General features: G+C 46.3%; 1 protein-coding gene across 6 annotated transcripts in view; it reads right to left on the bottom strand.

The window, feature by feature from the left end:
* The window catches only part of NBEAL2 (neurobeachin like 2), a 158,319-nt gene that overhangs the window by 42,437 nt on the left and 97,345 nt on the right, over window positions 1–18,537 (bottom strand). For 5 of the 6 annotated variants that reach the window (XM_027842181.1, XM_027842176.1, XM_027842180.1 and 2 more), the window contains 12 exons: window positions 16,619–16,717; window positions 12,394–13,007; window positions 11,524–11,656; window positions 10,283–10,402; window positions 7,300–7,636; window positions 5,499–5,581; window positions 4,524–4,616; window positions 3,596–3,767; window positions 2,420–2,553; window positions 1,245–1,404; window positions 743–845; window positions 443–596 (listed from right to left, as the gene is read on the bottom strand). In XM_027842181.1, coding sequence (XP_027697982.1) covers window positions 443–596; window positions 743–845; window positions 1,245–1,404; window positions 2,420–2,553; window positions 3,596–3,767; window positions 4,524–4,616; window positions 5,499–5,581; window positions 7,300–7,636; window positions 10,283–10,402; window positions 11,524–11,656; window positions 12,394–13,007; window positions 16,619–16,717 — 2,202 coding nt within the window. The remainder of the gene's footprint in view (window positions 1–442; window positions 597–742; window positions 846–1,244; window positions 1,405–2,419; window positions 2,554–3,595; window positions 3,768–4,523; window positions 4,617–5,498; window positions 5,582–7,299; window positions 7,637–10,282; window positions 10,403–11,523; window positions 11,657–12,393; window positions 13,008–16,618; window positions 16,718–18,537) is intronic. The other variant, XM_027842177.1, reaches the window with a different exon arrangement.

Below are 18,537 nucleotides of genomic sequence, written 5' to 3'. Positions count from 1 at the left end.
AGGAAAATTATAAGCTCCTAGGGCAGAAACTATTTTTTGTTTTTTTTTTCTTTCTTTGAATTCCCAGAACATTGTACAGTGTCAATGTTTAATAATGGTTTGTTATGTTGAATTGAGCAAGCATTGGAGGAGGATATCAGTATATGAATCAATGAATACTGTGTATTATAGTCATTCGTACTTGGGTCTTATACTCCTAGTAGTCTTGTGAGCTCATGTGTAAATTTTGCATCTACCCTAGTGCCTAGCTCAGAGTTCTGCAGGCAGTAGGTTGTTTAGCTAATGCTTTCTGCTCCCTGATCTCTGTACCCTGCCCGGTCCTCAGGGCTGCTCCTGAACCATGCCTCATCCTCTGCCTTCTCCAGGTCCATGCACCTTTCTAAGAATCACTCAGATGCGCTGCCCCCTCAGGTTGCTTTCAGCCTGCCCCCCGCCTTTGTACCTGGCCTTCATCATTAGACCCAGCCAGGTAGTTGAGCACTGCATGCATCTCCTCTGGGGAGAAGCTTCGGGCCAGGAACTCCTTGACCAGACTGAACAGGGAGGTCTGCACTGTTCTTAAGTCATCTTCAGCAAGGGGACGCTCCCTCTGTGGGCTGGGACACAGGGAAGGAAAAGGCAGAGGTGAGAGATAAACAAACAAAGGCAGAGACTCGGGTTAGGGAGAAAAGAAGGACAGAGAGAAAAGGAGAAAGAGGAGGAGGAGGAGAAGAACACCCATATTGTCACTCTGTCCCCTCACCTGTAATGTGCACGCACTGAGTCAAGGATGTACTGGACTCCGTATTTCTTTCGAACCTTCTGTCTGTGTTCCTTGATGGTGCTGGACAGGTACTGAATGTGACCTGGTCCCGGGGGCAGAGAGAGCTGTTTATTTCCTGCACATACTTCCTATCTCCCAGTCAGACCAGGGCAGGAGCTATTTATCCTCCTCAGACTGGAAGCTCCTTGAGGGCAGGGCTGACAAGTTTTCTCCCTTGGCTCTATCAGGCCAGTAGTTCTTCAAGCGTAAAAACATGTCTCCTTTTCTCTTCCTAGCTCTCTCTCTCCCAGCATCTAGGCCAGGGAAGGTGAATGCCCATTATGGGACGGGGATAGAAGACACCATTGTAAGACATCCCTGATGTCCCCTTGGGAGTCTTCCACACGCCCAAGGCCCTGCCCCTGCCTGTCCCAGGAGAGGGAAGCTTCCTGCCTCCATGTCCCCAGGGGAGAGAAGGGAGGTACAAGGGGACAAGCCTCACCCAGACGGACAGCAAAGTCACTGTGGCTCCATAGAGGGAAGCTGAAAAGCAGGTGCTGGTAGAGCAGGTGCAAGAGAGGCCCATTGCCCTCGGAAGCTACCTGCTCCATAAGCATCTGGGCAGCCATCAGGACGTTCATATCCATGCACTGGCTGGGGACCTGGGGAAAGGAAACCCAGGAAGGTTAAGTTGAATTTCCCAAGGACACACAGGTCTTAAGTATCAGAGAGGTAGGATTTGAACCTCGGTCCCCTGATTCTAAAGCCAATGCTCTTTCTACTGGACCACACTGCCTCTCCTTAGAAATCTAGTATATTGGAACAGGCAGGAATTTTATCTGGAACATCTAGTCCAGGAGTTCTTAACCTGGGATCTATGACCTTTAAAAATTATTTTGATAAACGTATTTCAAAATAATTGGGTTTCCTTTATAATTCTATATATTTTATTTTATGCATTTAAAAATATTATTCTAAGAAGGGGTCCCCGCACTTCCAGACTACCAAAGGAATTCAGGACATAAAAAGGTTAAAAATCCTGTTCTAGGCCAACGACCTCATTTTGTAGTTGAGCAAATGAGCTCAGAGAGGGTAACTGGTCCAAGGACATTGTGGCAGAGAGAGAATTCAAACCCAGGTTCCCTGGCTCCCAGGCAATTACTCTTTCCATAGCACCTCATTGCCCCCCAGTCCCCCACAGCCCCAGCTCACCATCTCTTACTACCTTTGAAACCCTGGGCAAGTCATTTATCTGATCTTTCTTGGCCTCAGTTTGTCAACTACAAAATAAGGGGGGCTGGACCAGAATGATCACTCAGATCCACTACAGCTCTAAATTCAGTGATGAACCTATGAGACGGGTAATAATAATAACCCCTTCTATGTGCAGGGTGCTTTGGTTTACAAAGTATTTTCATAATGACTAGATCCTTGCAAAAACTCTAGGATATAGATAGACCAGATATTACTACCTCATTTGGCAGATGAGAAAACTGAGGCTCAGAAATGGGAAATAACAGTCTATCCAAACTGGAATTTAGGGAATGAGTTGCCAAGTACCAGCTCAGAGCACGCAGACCAGCTGAGCCGTAAGGGTTAGGACGAGCCCAATCTTTTCCCTTGCCCCATGTCCTCCCTCCTGAGGGAGCCCAGATGTCCATCTCCATAGGCCCCTACCTTCTGCAGTAATGCCCCAATGATGGCTGGCCCATGGCATTGCATCAAGCTCTCCTGATTCACCAGATGTCCTCGAAGAAAATTCTTCACCATGAGCAAGAAGGCAGCTACACCATTCCGTTCTACTCGGCCCTCTTGGGTGGAGGGGAGGCGAAGAGGAAGGGGGGGGTCAGAGGGAAGGAAGGCAGAGAGGGCAGCAGGATGAGGCTGGTGATGGGATCTGGGGGAGGGGAAGAGTCACATAGGGATGGAGGAGGAGAACCTATCACTGGGGGTCCCACTGTAGACCTCAGGAGGTCCCAACTGGGGGTGGGGGCAGGGGCCTGAGAATGGAGAAGCTGCCTTGCCTTGTCAGACCACATCATCTTCTCTAAACGTCTTCACTGGGGAAACTGAGGCTCAGAAAAGCTAAGTGACTTGCCCCAAGTCACAAAGCTAATAAGCAGCGTTCTTCTCACTGATTTGGTTCTAGAAGAGATTTTATAGACCATCTAGTCCAGGGGTTCTTAACCTGGGGTCTGTGAACTTGTTTTTAAAATCAACTGACTGGTTTCCTTTATAACTCTAAACATTTTATTTTGTTTTTTAAAAAAAATGGGGGAAGCTAGGTGACACAGTGGATAGAACTCTGGCCTTGGAGTCAGAAGGACCTGAGTTCAAATCCAGTCTCAGACACATGCCTTAGCTGTGTGACCCTGGGCAAGTCACTTAACCCCCATTGCCTCACCAAAAAGCAAAAAAACAACAACAACAACAGATTCTGAGGGGGGGTTCACAGGCTTCCCCAGAACGCTAAAGGAGTCTAGGACACAAAAAAAGATTAGGAGCCCCTTGTTTAATCTGACTCCTTAATTTTACAGATGAAGACACTGTGACCCGGAGAAGGAAGGTAACCTGCTGAAGGACCCATAAGGAGCAAACCCAGGTCCCTTGACCCTAAATCTGGAAATCTCTTCACTCCATCACACTCCCTCAACTGTAGCCACAGACTCCTGGGATCTGGAGTCGGAAGAGGTTTTGGTATAGAGGAGGAGGCTGAAGCAGGGGTGGTAGGAAAGGGTCAGAAAAGCCCCCAAAGATAGAAAGGGTTCTCGAGAGAAGTCAGACCCAAGTACAGGAGAGCAAGGAGCCCTCCAAGGAAGGGCCCAGGCTCTTCAGAAGAGAGAAGAGGCTTACCTGAGGACTTACCCAGGGGGATAAGCAGACCCTGGGCATTGTGGGAGGAAGTCAGCTCAGGGCCCACTAGGTCATGGGTTTCAGCCTGTCCCTCAGCTTCCTGGGGCTGGGAACCCACCTGTTCTAGGAGGGGCAACAGAACTCCCATCCCTCCCACGCAGTTCACCACATCCTAGGGAATAACAGGGTGAGGGTCAGGAGGACAGGCTTATGAGGGTCACAGACACCTCCCTTTGCCCACCAGGAACTCCCAGTACCCCAACTCCAAGGTCTGCTTGGCTCTTCACCTCCCTCTCACCCTCCCTCCTTTTACTCTCCAAACATGACTCCATCTTTCAGGGGCCATTTCTACAGTCCTAGCCCACCAAGGTCTCCCCTGTCCGGACCTTCCCCCAACAGTTAGACTCAATCACTCAATCAATGCTTGGAGCTTCATTAAACAATGCCTCCTACACCCACAGTGAAGCCACGTCTCTCCAGCCTCTAGATCTTAAGATCCTGGGGACTATAGGGAGGAAGACCAAGATGGAGCAGAACAAGGTTAAATGAACAGAATGGAACAGAACAGGACAGAGCAGAATGGACTGAAAGTACAGAATATAATAGAAAAGGATACAGAATAAAATAGAATTTTAAAAAACAGAACAGCATGGAAGGAAACCTATGACTGGACTCTTACTGCTCCAACACCTCTTCTGAGCTTGGTCTTCAGACCTACAGCAGCCATCACCACCTCCGTGCCCATGACTCTGCCTGCCTTCTTTGGCATCTGAGGTATCCCAGCTGTCTTGGGCACTATGACCCCCCCCCGTCCAGGAACCAGGAATCAGAAGACCACCGTCACCCCGTAAGGCTTGGGGTTTGCTATGGCCTCCCACTTCATCCCACCCTTGGGACATTCCCGATGATTACAGTCACACTCACATACCTTCACATCCCAGTTCACCACTTTGTGGCCTGTTAAGCGCCCATCGAGCCCATGGCTAGGAGACAGGTCCAGACAGATTTTATTCTTACAGGCCTGAGTGAAGGGAAAAGTGAGCCGTCAGGGCCTGCGGGTCTCCAATCCCTACTAACCTTACCCAGTGGGAAGGAAGGAAAAAGAGAAGGTGGTCTCTGTGACCCTTATGACCCCACCCCACTCCCTGGAACTTCTGTTCTCCCCCAGGCTAGGACACATTTTGGGGTGGGGAGAAGAACCTAGGGGTCCATTGATAGGCTCTCCCTTGGAAGTCAGGTTGGAAAGGAAATCACACTGGAGGCAGATAGGAGGCAGGAGGATTAAAAGGCAGGATCTGAGGCTGGGGGGCTCAGGATGCCCGACTTCTATTTGGGCCAAAGCCCCTACTATACAGAAATCATCCTCACATCCCATTCTAGCCCTCAAACTCTGCCCTGGGCATAAGAATGAAGATAGGGACTTTAGAGTCCAAACCAATAGTGGGCAGTGATAGAGATGGAAGACGGAGTGAGGAATGAATGGAGAAGACGCACAAAGAAGGTAGAGGATGGCAGATGTGGTAAGGTTGTGGGAAATAGGGGATGAAAGGTTCTGGGGGATATAAGAGAGGAATGAGGTCATACATATGATCAGTGAGAGAGGAGGAGGGTGTAGGTGGTGGGTATATGGTAAAGGGTGCAGGAGGTGGAAGATGGGATGAATAGGGATAAAAAGTAAAAGACGATTGTAGGGCGCAACAGACGGGGCGGAGGATGGAAAATGAGGGACAGCTGTGAGGAATGAGGGTGGAGATGGGGGACGGTGATAGAAATAGAGAACAGGGGATGGGGGGATGGAGAGAGTTTCAAAGTGGAGGATAAATACGAAGGACAGAAGCAGCGGAGAGAGGACAGAGATGGAGGCCTGGGGTAGAGGGGGGACAGGGCGTGGCAGGGCTGGAACCTGGGGTGTGTAGTGGAGAAGCATCTTGTTACTGAGCTCCTGCAGCTCCCCCTCTGGTTTGAAGGGAGATGTTTCATTGGGCCCTGGAGAAGGGAAAAAAGTGTCAGGCCTTCAGCCCATCCTCCGTCCTCCCCCCAAGGGGGAGACGACGGGCTGGTGTCAACTTAGCCTGGTCCCCTTCCCCTCCCCCACTTCGCATATCTGGGCTCCCTTCACTGGATGATGGGCCTGTTCTCTTGAGCCTCCCTGGCCCCAGATGTGGATCTGACCGCTACCTGTCCTGTCCTTCAGTCTCGCTGTACCCAGAGCCAGCTTTGCTATGAAACAGAGCTGGCCCAGGGACGGGTGTGAGACAGAGAGGGGTGCCACTGGGGGCAGGGCACTTTTTAATAAGACTTCTTACGAGTGCACATAATTTTAGTAGCAGAAACCCTACTTTTCACGACCCGGAGGAATTCAAGTCACTTGTGCTATGGTAAAGCTCAAAGGCTCTGGCAGACCTCCTACAACCTGGATATGTGTGTGAGTGTGTGTGCACACGTACAGGTAATTTTTACACTTTTGCTTGGGGGTGCACAAATGCCTTGCCTCCCAGCTCTGTAATTGTTTCCCTGGCTGCTCCAGGTATATGTGGAAACTATACCAGATTGCACGCTGTCTTGGGGTGGGAGGAGGGCAGACATGGGGAGAAAGTTTGGAACTCAAAATCTTATGGAAGTGAATGTTGAAAACTAAAAATAAATAAATAAAATTTAAAAATAATGATAGTGATAACAGACAGCAAATAGTAACAGTTCATATTTCTCTAGCTTTTTAAGGTTTACAAAGTACCTTCTTAGTGACAACCTTATGAGCAGGGAGGGTAAGTATTCTCTCTTTTAGTGACTCATCACTGGATTTAGATAGATAAAGCATTTATTAAGCATTTAATATATACCAGGCTCTGCACTAAGCTGGAAAAAGACTCTACCGATTATTGAGTGGAACCCCTTCATTTTACAGACGAGGAAACCCTGGCTAAGAGAGGAGAAACAATTTGCCTAAGGTCACACAGACAATAAGTAATAATCGTAGTCCCCTCTCTTCATCCTCACATGTTGAAATCCTTCTTTTCCTTAAAGCCCCAGTTCAAGGGTCACCTCCTCTCAGAAGCCCTCCCTGATCTCCCAGGTAAAAGCCCTACTGCACTTTGTCTGGCTCTCCCCTTTGCTCCCAAGATGGCTTTTAAAGCAATCTCACACTTACATAGGTACCCCTCCTTGATGTGCTGTTAATTCCTGAAGGCAAGGAATGCCTTTTTATTCCCAGTAGTCAAGAATGAGGCCTTACACAAAGCAGGCACTTAATAAATGCTGAATCACATTAAGTTGGCAGCTATCATTCATAGACTTACTGTTTTTGAACTTTTCATGATGATACACAATCATGCCTTAGTTCTCAACTAGATTATAAGCTCTCTGAGGGCAAGGATTATGTTTCATTCATCTCTATAACATTCCCCATGCCTGTCCTGCCCCCTTCTATGACACCTAGCATATACACTATGCTGAAAAAGTTTTTATTGAATGTGTGACATAAGAAACCATTTTCAATCAATCAGGAGCCACGCCTCTAGCCTCCAACTTGATCTAATTGGATAGCTTGGGCTATCCCAGTCTGAAGAATGGTATGGAATGAAACCACTTCCTCCCAACCACCCAAGAAGGGGGAGGCCCTTAGTATTTGAAGATGGCACAGAAAGGAGCCCTTATCTTCAACCCTCTCCCTCTCACCAAGCCCCTGGGGCATGAGAATTACATACCCAAAGTATAAAGGGTTCTGATGTGCGCTGGCTGAAGGACTTCATGGAAGATGACCACAGAGCCCAGCTGGCCCTCCAGAGAGGTAGGGCTGCCCCACTCGGTGTCCTGGCTCCCAGCCAGAGTGCTGCTCACTCCTCCCTCCCGTGAGGGCCCCGCCATATTGGCACTGGGGCCCCACGAAGACATGCTGGCAGGGAAGGACTGAGATCGAGAGAGGGATGGGTGGGCAGAGAAGGGCAGCTGCGGCGGGTAGGATGGGCCAGGGAAGATAGGTGGGCCTGTGGTGGTTGTAGTGGTTCGTTGGCCAGCCAAGCCAATGCAACAGGAAGAGAAGGACTGTGAAAGAAGACAGATACCAATAAGAAGAAAGAGAGAGGACATCAGAGATGGGTGCGGGCTAGCATCTCTGTACAGACCCAACCCCACCTCAAGCTCAGAGGGTCACGGGCTTTAAAATTGAAAAAGACCTGAGTGACTATCTAGTCCAACCTCATTATTTTACAGAGGAGGAAAGTGAGGTCCACAGAGTAGAAGTGACTTGCTCAGGGTCAAACAGGTAATAGGTAACAGAGCTGGACTTTGAGCTCATGTACCCCGATTCCAGATTCAGTACTTTTCCTTCTATACCACACTGGCCAACAAAAGAAATAAAAAGGAAAACGGGAGGAAAAAAACCAACTTTTTTCCCTTCAGATTTATTTTTGGTTTAAAAAATTTAGGAATACAGATTAAAAAATACAAACCCTTTGCGTACACACAAAACACAGAGAAATATTTCTAGGGCTTTCAGTTCTGACTTCTATGATTCTATGAGCTCTAAATATACCAAAATGGGTCATGTTATAAACAGTTGTCCTTAACACATTTAATTGTTCTCATGCTAACAGAATGACTTTAGATTTGAAAAGGAGGTTTTAGCACTATATGTGTATTTCAAATTTTCCCACAAAACTTTTGATTTTCAAAATTTCTGGAAATCCGCTTCTAGACTTTCAAGGCCCGTGTCTTTCTTACCTAAATTATATATCATCCCCCAATTCCCACCCCACTGAGTCTCCTTGTGCTTAGCATAGTCCTCTGTATACCATAAGTGGTTAATTAAGGTTTGCTGGGATAAATGAATGGCTAGATTTGTGGGTCCCCCCACCTTCTCTTTAGAGAAGGGTCTTAGTTAGGCTGGTAGTGACTATAATTCTCAGCAAGTCATGCTTCTTAGCCTGCTGGAACTGTTGGGAGTATGCAAGCCAGGATAGTCTTAGGTCCTTCACTTTGAGACATAAAGTGTATAGGATGGGGAGGATGAAGCAGACTGATCTGTCTTCACCAGCTATCATGAGACTCCTGTGGGTGTCCCTCCCTTTGGGGACAAGTCAGTAAAAGAGAAGCAGGAGGAGAGAACAATAAAATGTTTGTGTGTCTGTAACACATTAGCTCTCATACAGCATTTTCCTCATAATTGAAGGTATTGACTATTATTCCCATTTTAGATACCAAGAAACTAAGTCCTAGAGAAGAGAAATGACTCTTCCAAGATCACACAGCTATTTAGTACCTGAGACAAAACTGGAACCCAGGTCTTCTGATGCCCAGGTCCATATTCTTTCTACTATACCAGTGGTTATCAAAGTATTTCTTTGGGGGTCTCCAAACCCTTTCAGGAGGTTTGTGAGGTCAAAACTATTTTCATAAGGTAATTTCTAATACAGTAAATGTTTATAGATATATAATCCACATAAACAAAAGCTCTTTGGGGAGAATCTTTAGTAATTTTTGTATAAAGTATAAAATGGTCCTGATGCCAAAAAGTTTGCAGACTTCTAAACTATGTCATGCTGCCTCTGCCTATGAAGAAGAAAGACAAGGATCAGAAATTCTGCTGGGATATCCCCTGGCAATGGCTACAGTGTTTGGGTAATGGAGGGCGGGTAGCAGCCTATAGGCCCAAGTAGAGTCAGAGGTAGTGGGGTCAGTACTAGGGGAACCAAAGGGGACTGAAGATATTTGCAGCCCTTAGGGAACTCCAACATACACCTACAACTGGAAAACCCCATGGTTTTCCAGACCATGGAAAACCAGCTTGAGGGGAGGGACACTCCTAGGACCTTGCTTTGGCCACTATCTATGTGATACAGGGTAGGGCTGAGCACAGGTAGCCAAAGTAGTGCTTGGGACTAAATCTAGGAGATCTGCAGTCTAGCCCTGGCTCTGTTACTTGTTTGCTGTGGACCACTCACAACCTCATGGGCCTCAGCTTCCTTCTGAGTAAAAATGAGTGGGTTACATGCCAAATTAATCATGTTTTGAATTTATTATATACTTAAAAAGAGAAGCTATACATAATAGAGATTCATAATTTTATTTATAAGTCTCTTTTTCTGTCCCACTATGTATATGGAAATGCTCATTTTATTTGGTGTTTGTTAAGTTCAGAATTTAAATTAAAAAAAATTTTTTTTTTTTATGGTGAGGCAACTGGGGTTAAGTGACTTGCCCAGAGTCACACAGCTAGTGAATGTTATGTATCTGAGGCCAGATTTGAACTCAGGTCCTCCTGACTCCAGGGTCAGTACTTTAACCACTGTGCCACCTAGCTAGCTGCCCCTAGAATTTCAATTTTTTTAAAAATTATAGAAGCGGGTTGGACCACAGCAGCAATTCTCAAACATTTTGGTGTCAGGAACTTTTTACACCCTTAAAAATTATTGAGGACCACAGAGAGCTTTTATTGTAGGTTATATCTCTAAACATTTACCATATTAGAAGTTGAAATATCTTGGTATCATTATGAAAATAGCATGACTGTCTGGTGTATGTAGTATCTGAAGATAGGCTTCTGGAAGAAAGATCTGCCCCCTGCCTCTTCACACCTCCTCCTGTACCCTTTACTCTTTGGAAGTTCAAAGGGGCATCTGCCTACATGATGCATTAGGAGAAGGGGCCAAGAAGGAGCCCACAGTCCAGTTCCTCCAACCCAACACTCACCTCATTGAGGGAAGGGCAGCGGAGTGGGGCTGTCTTCAGTAGCTGTCCATCGGCATAGATGTGCAGCAAATTTTGGCTGAAGGGTCGGCGTCCCGGAACATGGATAATGGCAACACTGTGCTGAAAGGAGAACCCTTTATATCAGATTCCTTGTGTTCTGTTTTTGGGAAGCAGGCATTTTCAGGGCTGGGCCACAACTCCTGATTCTACCAAGTCCCCTGTACCCTGCCACCTGTCCAAGGATGCCTTCTGTCCTGTCCCTGGGCCTTTGTTTCTCCCATCTGAAAAAGGAGGTGGATGGCCACAGGATCTTCCTCAGCAGACGAGGGTTCTCCAAGGTTGGGGAAGCCATGCATTATCTTTTGACCATATTCCCCACAGCACCTAGGACAGGACTGGGCACTTAGCAAGTACTGAAGTCCCCATGGTAGAGGAAAGGTCACTAGCCCAGCAATCAAGAAACCTGGTTCTTAGTCCTGAATGACCTTGTCTCTTTTCCTCTCTGTGACTTATTTACAAAATGACAGGCTTGGATTAAACTGCTGTTGAATTTAGAGCTGGAAAGGGTCATGGAAATTATCTAGCTTCATACCTTCAGCTAACAAAAAAGGAAATTGAGTCTTGGAAAGGTTAAGATAGGTTAAGATAACCTATGTGGGCAGTAAATGTTATTCCACCCAAATCAAGCACACCTACTATGTGCCAGGGACACAGAGACAAAAGAGAGCACAGCCCTGCTCTCAATGTGGTTACATTCTATTGGGTAAACGTAGAGCTGTGACTTCTAGCCCAATGACTTCGTCTCTCAGGTCCCCTTCAGTGTTGACATCTTGTGGCTGATATATAATAGATCATTTTTATATAGCACTCTAAAGTTTTTAAAATGATTTTCTCACTATAACCCCTCCAAGTTAAAGGGTCGAATATTAATGTCTTTGTTTTACAGAAGAGTAAACAGAAATTCAGACTTCTCAAGGTGGCTTGTGAAGGTCACACAGTTTCTGAGTGTCAGAATCTAAACCCAAATATACCGACTTCAAGATTGGGGTTCTTTCTACTCCCCCAGGTTATGATTCCCAATTTTCATTGAGTAGTTTGTCAAGATTGCTTACAGACACAAGTTGGGAAAAGGTAGAGAGAGGGCAGGAAGGAAGAGGCAGAGAGAGAAAGTGAGGCTGGGGGCAGAAGGGCCTAGGATATAAAACTCCACCCTTTCCACCTCCCAGCACACCCTTGCTCACCCAGGCAGAGTCGTTGAAGGTGGACTCAGGAAGCGACACCGTCATATATTCCTTCCTGGTGCACACAGCTACCACCAGCATTCCAGCAGGTGTGAAGAAGGCCTCAAAGCCTGTACCACTGGATGTGAAAAAGCTGGGCCGGGTACAGCCCCCACCACGGGCTGTTGTCACCTTCCCTTCCCAGACAGAGTAAGCAGGGGAGGTGGCCCCTGTGGACACCAGTGCCTTGGGACATTGGTTTATCCAAGGCAACGGTGCCAACGCCCTCCCACTCACCGTCCACCAGCCTACATGCCACCCAAGCACATAATTATATTCCCCTATCTACCACCCCGAATCTAATTCAACAAACACTTATTATACGCCTCCTAAGTGTAGGGCACTGTGTTTAGCACTTGGGAAGTTAAAAGATGAAAGAAGACACAGTTCCTGCCAAAGGATGATAGGATCATTTAGTCCAACCCTCTTATTTTCTAGAGGGAGAAACTGAGGTCCAGAGAATAGAAGGGATTTACTCGAAGTCACACCTGTAGTAAGTAGCAGTCGGGATTCAAATTCAGGTCCTATGACTCGACAGGGTTAGGGGAATGAGCTCTGGATTTGGAGATGAAAAATGTGGGTTGTAATCCCACCTCTGTTATTTCCCAGTGATGTGGCCTTGGGTAAGTTACTTCTCTCTGGGACTTCCTCTATGCCTCTGAGATATCTTCCAGCTCTAAATCTTAGGAAACACATTCAGTGTGGCTCTAGATTCCCTGATCCTCTGAGTCTCCCTGACTGCAAGTCCTGAGAGCACCTTCCCCCCGCCCCCTCCTCTCATGGGGCACAGATCACTGCTGTCCAGTCACATCCCACCAATTCCCCCCTTACCTGTACAGCTGCTTCCTCTTGGGCTGTGGGGGGCCAGCAGGGTGGAACATGGGGAATCCTCCCCTTTGGAGGCTGGAGGTGGGTAGCTCCTGGTGAAGGCAGAGCCAGGCATGGAAGGAGAAGGCAGCCCCCGGCCACCGCTGGATAGAAGGCACCATAATGCCTGCCATACTGGGCGTCAGGTCGAAGTAGCGCAGGGCCCGCTCCGGCCCCTTCTGACGGGCCATTCCCGACAGAGCCCGGATCACAGCAGCAGTGTAGGGATGGGCACCCTTGCCTGGCTCTGTCCAGAGCAGGCGGAAGAGGCGCCTCAGCTCCGCTGGCCGCAGGGAGACGCCCCCCAGGGATTGCAGGAGTTCCAGGAGGTGTTCTGCAGCCTGGCGTTTCAGAGCTGGCTCCATCCCCAGAGCTTCCAACAGGTAGCTTACCAGGCCGGCTTTCACACATGTGGTGCGGCTGAGAGGGCCCCCATCACACAGGAGTCGGAGCCTCTCTGAAAGGTACACCTGGAGGTCACTGGAGGGCAGGACTGGAAGCCACTGGGCCAGAATCAACAGAGGCTGCTCGTTCCGAATGGGGAGGGGTGGGCAGGCACTGTGGTCCCCCTCTACAGCCTGTTGGGGTAGGGGGAAGAAAAAGTTAATCCCGGAGCAGCAGAGTGGAAAAGACACTGTGGACCACGAGTCCAAAGATCCAGACTCAAATACTGTATCTGCCACTTTTCAGCTACATGATTTTGGGATATATGATATATTCATTCACTGATTCTTACATTTTTGCCTCTGATCCTCATGCCAGTCTAGTGAAACAGCTAAGCCATTTGGGGATGGGAGTGGGAATTTAGTTTGTTTGGACTTCAGTATGTTATACTTGATTAATTTGGAGAGCACATTATAAAAGAAAGGGAGGCATGTCACTAGCCCTTTAAGAAGAGTGTCACAATTCTCCCAGCACTCAGAGGGAGGCTTGATTAGTCACAAAGTCAGGTCGGTGACAAAATTAGAGTTTGGGGATACTGTTAACATTGTAAGATGGGCAGAGCAGCTGAGCTGCGCAGGTAGAAGACAGTGGCAATAGTCACCAGCCTCTCTCCTTCTTTGATGTCACTTGCACCTAGTACACAAATGGAGAGAGAGAGAAGCTTGGCTGCCATTTGGAAGCCAGATCTCACCACAGTGACTTATAGAGCACTATAGCATCTGATAGCGTTAGAAGAGGAAGAGCCAGTAGGAAAAGGAAGAAAGACGACAGCTGAGTGGCTGTGGAGATCATGTGTTCTAGAGACTTTTGCCCAGCTATGAATGCTCTTGTTGGGGTGATGGGTGAGGAGGAAGGGAAATGAGTCTTGTATGCCAGGCCAAGCTGTTGAGCTACCTGAGGTCTTAGACAGAGATAGCACTCAACCAATCAACCAACAATCATTTATCAGGTGCTGTGCTATGCGCAGAGGATAGAGACCAAAAAAAGTCCCAGTATGAAGTTTACAATCTAGCCAGGAGATGTGTGCATATATTGATCTTCTTTTTTTTTTTTTTTGCTTTTTTTGGTGAGGCAATTGGCATTAAGTGACTTGCCCAGGGTCACACAGCTAGCATATATTGATTTTTAAAAAAACATCTTGTATTGATTTGTTGTATGTATACCAAACATACAACAAACCAATACGAGATAATTTTTCTTTTTTTTGGCAGAGGAGCAGGTGGGGAGGCACTAGCAGCTAGGGGAAATAAGAAAAGGCTTCACTTTTTTTTTTTTTGAAAAGGCTTCATTTAGAAGATGATGCTGAGCCTTGAAGTGAGAAGGCATTCAGGGACAGTCTACCCAAAGGCAAAGAGATGGAAAATGGTGTTAATAATAATTTTTGTTGTTGTTCAGTCATTTCAGTCATGTCTGACTCTTCGTGACCCCATTTGGGATATACTGGAGTGGTTTGCCATTTCCTTCTTTTTTTTTTTTCTGGCTAGGCAATGGGGTTAAGTGAGTTGCCCAGGGTCACACAGCTAGTAAATGTTATGTGTCTGAGGCCGTATTTGAACTCAGGTCCCCTTGAATCCAGGGCCGGTGCTCTATCTACTGTGCCACCTAGCTGCCCCCGCCATTTCCTTCTTCAGCTCATTTTATAGATGAGGAAACGGAGGCAAGCAGGGCTAAGTGACTTGCCTAGGGTCACCTAGCTACTAAATGCCTGACACCAGATTTGAACTTTTGTCTTCCTGTCTCAAGGCTCAGAGCTCTTGCGAAACAGTAAAAAGGTTAGGTTAGCTAGACCAGAGGGTAAGGCTGTAATGGAAGGTTTGGGGGCAGATTTTGAAGGGTCACTAGAATTTATTTAGTAGGGACCTGACACAGACTGGTGCTTAAGGAAAATCCCTGATGGTAGCTGGGGTAGAATGGGGAGAGACTGGAAGTAAGGAAACATATTTAGAAGGTTATTACAATAATCCAAGTCAGAGGGTGGTTGGTAGTTGTGTGACTTGAAAGGAGAAAGGGGCTGCTAGGTGGCTCAGTGGATAGAGCACCAGCCCTGGATTCAGGAGGACCTGAGTTCAAATCCAGCCTCAGACATATGAACTTACTAGCTGTGTGACCCTGAGCAAGTCACTTAATCCCATTGCCCAAACCTCCCCCCTCCAAAACAAAAGAAAGAAGGAGAGAGAGAGAGAGAGAGAGAGAGAGAGGAAAAATGTTGTGAAAGGAGAAATGACAAGATTTGGCAACTGATTAAATGGGGATGGGGTGAAAGACAAAGAGAAGTCACGGATGGCACTGAGGTCAGAAACCCGGATGACTGATACAATAGTGGTGACCTTAACCAAAACAGCGAAGTCAGATTCCTATCCCTCTCCAAAAGCCTGATTCAAATGCCACTTCTTCCAGGAAAACTTCTTGGATTCCACCTGGATGGTAATGATGACACACCATAGTTCCCTCTGATGCACTAATCTACTATTATATGTCATACTTATTTTTGTCTCCCTACTAGATTATAATAATAATATATATAAGCTTCACAAAGATAGGGATTGTATCTTATCTAAACTTTATGTCTCCTCCAGGACAGGACTCTGAATACAGTCTGTTTTTTAAATGAATGAATAAGATCCCTTCTCCCTCTGACTTTGTATAGTCTAAGGTGCTTTTCAGCTCTGATGGTCTATGAATCAGTCGAGCTATGATTAGCAGAGTTATGAATAGAAAGACTAGTGGAGAAGCCTGTAGTAATATCTCACCACGGAACCAAATTCCCTCAATTCAAAAGACCAAGTTTATTAGCCTGCTGTTATTTGACAAGTAAAACTTTCTTATTAATAGGATCACAGACTTAAGATTTGGGAGAGACCTTGGAAGTTATCAAGTCCAGCCTCCTCATTTTACAGATGAGGAAACTTAGGTCGATATAGGTAAAGTGACTTCTGTAAGGTCACACAGACAGAGAGTAGCAGAGTCAGGATTCCAAACAAGATCTCTGGAGCCCCAGTCCAGTGCTTACTTGACTAAACCATAAAACCACACTGAAAATAAAACCAGACTTGTTGAAATCCACATGATGCCTCCATTCAGGCTGCTACCATTTTCCAGATGAAGAAACTGGGGCCCAGGGATGGTAATTAATTTGCTTATGTCACAAAGTAAATTATATTATATGACACCAGACTAGTATTCCCAGGTTTTGGTCTCAATTCTGCCATTATATACAAATACATATGTATATGTATACATATGTATATGTGTATGTATTATATACGTGTGTATATATATGATATGTACATATATAAAATCTTAATGCAATGTCAACCTATTAAAAGCTTTTTGAAAACCCTGGATATGAGGTGCTAAATAAACACTGATCAAATGAATGAATTAATGAAAGAAAAATGAATGAATGGACAGTTGAATGAAGAAACAAATACTCCTCACTATACCATGCAGTCTCTAAGGAAGGAAAGACAGAGACACAGAGACATAAATCGCCTAATTTCTAGATGCCAGCCATTGCATGTGACTACTCCCACCCACCCCATCTTGTCAAAATTCTGCATGTGTGCCCCATTTAGGATACAAGTAGAGTTCAGGGAATGGTGAAAATTGGACAAGACAAGGGAGCTCAGATTAACCTTAGAAACAGATTTGCAAAACTGACCAGTCGATGTCTTGATATCCACTAATGACTGATAATAGAAATTCCATCATTCCCCTGTCCTTTCCCCTACTCCCATGTTCTTACCATGTTGAGTAATTCCTGGAGGAGCCTTCTAGTGGGTGGACCCTGGCTCTTCAGAACCTCATACAAGTGGGAATAGCCGATTCTCTCCTTAAACACTTCCTGAAGGAACAATTTATACAATAATATTATAAAGAAAAACAACTTTGAAAGAACTCTTTCAAATTCTTTGAGAACTCTGATTAATGCAATGACCAACCATAATTCCAGAGGACCAAAGATGATGCATGCTACCCAACTCTGAACAGAGAGGAGATGAACTCAAGATGCAAGATCATACATATATTTTTGGACTTGGCCAACATGGGAATTTGTTTTGCTTGACTATAAGTATTTGTCACAAAGGTTTTGTTTTGTTTTTGTTTTTTAGTTTGTTTAATTAGAGGAGAGAAGAGGAACAGAAAATCAAACACTTGTTAATGGGGAAAAAATCATTTAAGAAAACTTTCTAAAAATATCTCCTACAGTGGGAAAGAGCATTTAGGACCACGCTGGTTGAATATTAATAATTACAATAATGATAGCAGCTCTTGTTCCCATAGCACTTTGAGGCACTTTATTTACAAACTGGTGGGGGAGATGACTATTATGATCCCCATTTTGAAAACAAAGAAACTGAAGCCCTAAAGTGGGGCCTTGACCAAGATCACACACAGTAGGAAGTGCAGTGCCTGGGACACAAACTCGTTTCCAGATTTTTCGTCCAGTGTTCTTTCTACTACTCCCTACTGCTGCCTACAGCCCAAGCTCAGAAGCTCTCTGCTTCTATTAGGCTGGTCTTCTCCCCATCCCCCAAATTCCGGGCCTATTCCTAATTCACACTCAACGGTCTCCATTGCCTGGAATGCCTATCCCTCCACTCTACCAAGTAACCAAATCCTATCCTGTCCTTCAAAGGCGCTGGTCACAGAATCACAGAATTTGAGAGTTGGTCTGCTCAACACAATGACCATAATTCCAGAGGGCTGATGCTACTCACCTCTTGACAGAGGGGTGATGGATTCTGGGCAAAGAATGAGAATTTTTTTTTTTTGGACAGGGCCAATGCAGGAATTTGTCTGCTAAAGTACTAATAATTTTTGCAAATGTTTTGTCTCCCCCCACTCCCAGTGGTGAAATGGTAAAGTGGGAGATTGAAAATTTAATTTTTTTTTTTTAAAAAAAAAGGAGAGTTGGGGGGGCGGAGCCAAGATGGCGGAGAGAAAGCAGTGACTTGCTAGAGCTCTCCCCCAAACCCCTCCAAATACCTACAAAAAATGGCTCTGAACAAATTCTAAAGCAGCAGAACCCACAAAAAGACAGAGTGAAACAAATTTCCAGCCCCAGACAACCTGGATGGCTGATCAGAAAGGTATATCGCGCCAGGCGGGGAGAGGAGCACAGTTCGGCGTGGGTGCGCTGGCTGCAGCGACCCTGGAGCAGGCCTCAGAGTCCTGAATCATGGGCAGCTGTGGCGGTTTCCAGACTTCTCAACCCACGAACGCCAAAGACAACTTCGAAGGTCAGTGGGAAAAGTCTGTTACTGCGGTGAGAGAAGAAGCTAGATCTCAGCCACCCTGAGGGCAGCGGCTGGCTTCTGAGCTTCCGGCCCACAGACTTAAGGGGGAATCAAGTGACTGATCAGAGTGGGATTGCAAGGATCTCTTTGCCAGTGCTGAGGCAGGAATCTCTTGCTTTACAGGTGCTTGGATCTGGGTCACAGTTCTGAGGGGTGGTCCTGGGGCAAGGAGGAGTGCTGGTGTGGTAGAGCTTGCTGTGGCGGTGGAGAGGAAACACCTCGCCCCTTATCATAGAACCTTGGAAGAACTGACACTTTTCGGGTCCCTAGAAGTATCTCTGAAAATAGCTGTACAAAGCCCCAAAGCTTGGGACAGTACATTCTCCACACTGGAAATAGACTCTTACCTTAACAAAGAGTTTAA

The sequence above is a fragment of the Vombatus ursinus genome, unplaced genomic scaffold, assembly GCF_900497805.2.
Source record: "Vombatus ursinus unplaced genomic scaffold, bare-nosed wombat genome assembly UNPS02014867.1, whole genome shotgun sequence".
NCBI classification, from domain to species: Eukaryota; Metazoa; Chordata; class Mammalia; order Diprotodontia; family Vombatidae; genus Vombatus; species Vombatus ursinus.
Note: the sequence above shows the minus strand (reverse complement) of the source record. Positions and strands in the feature narration are given on the sequence as shown.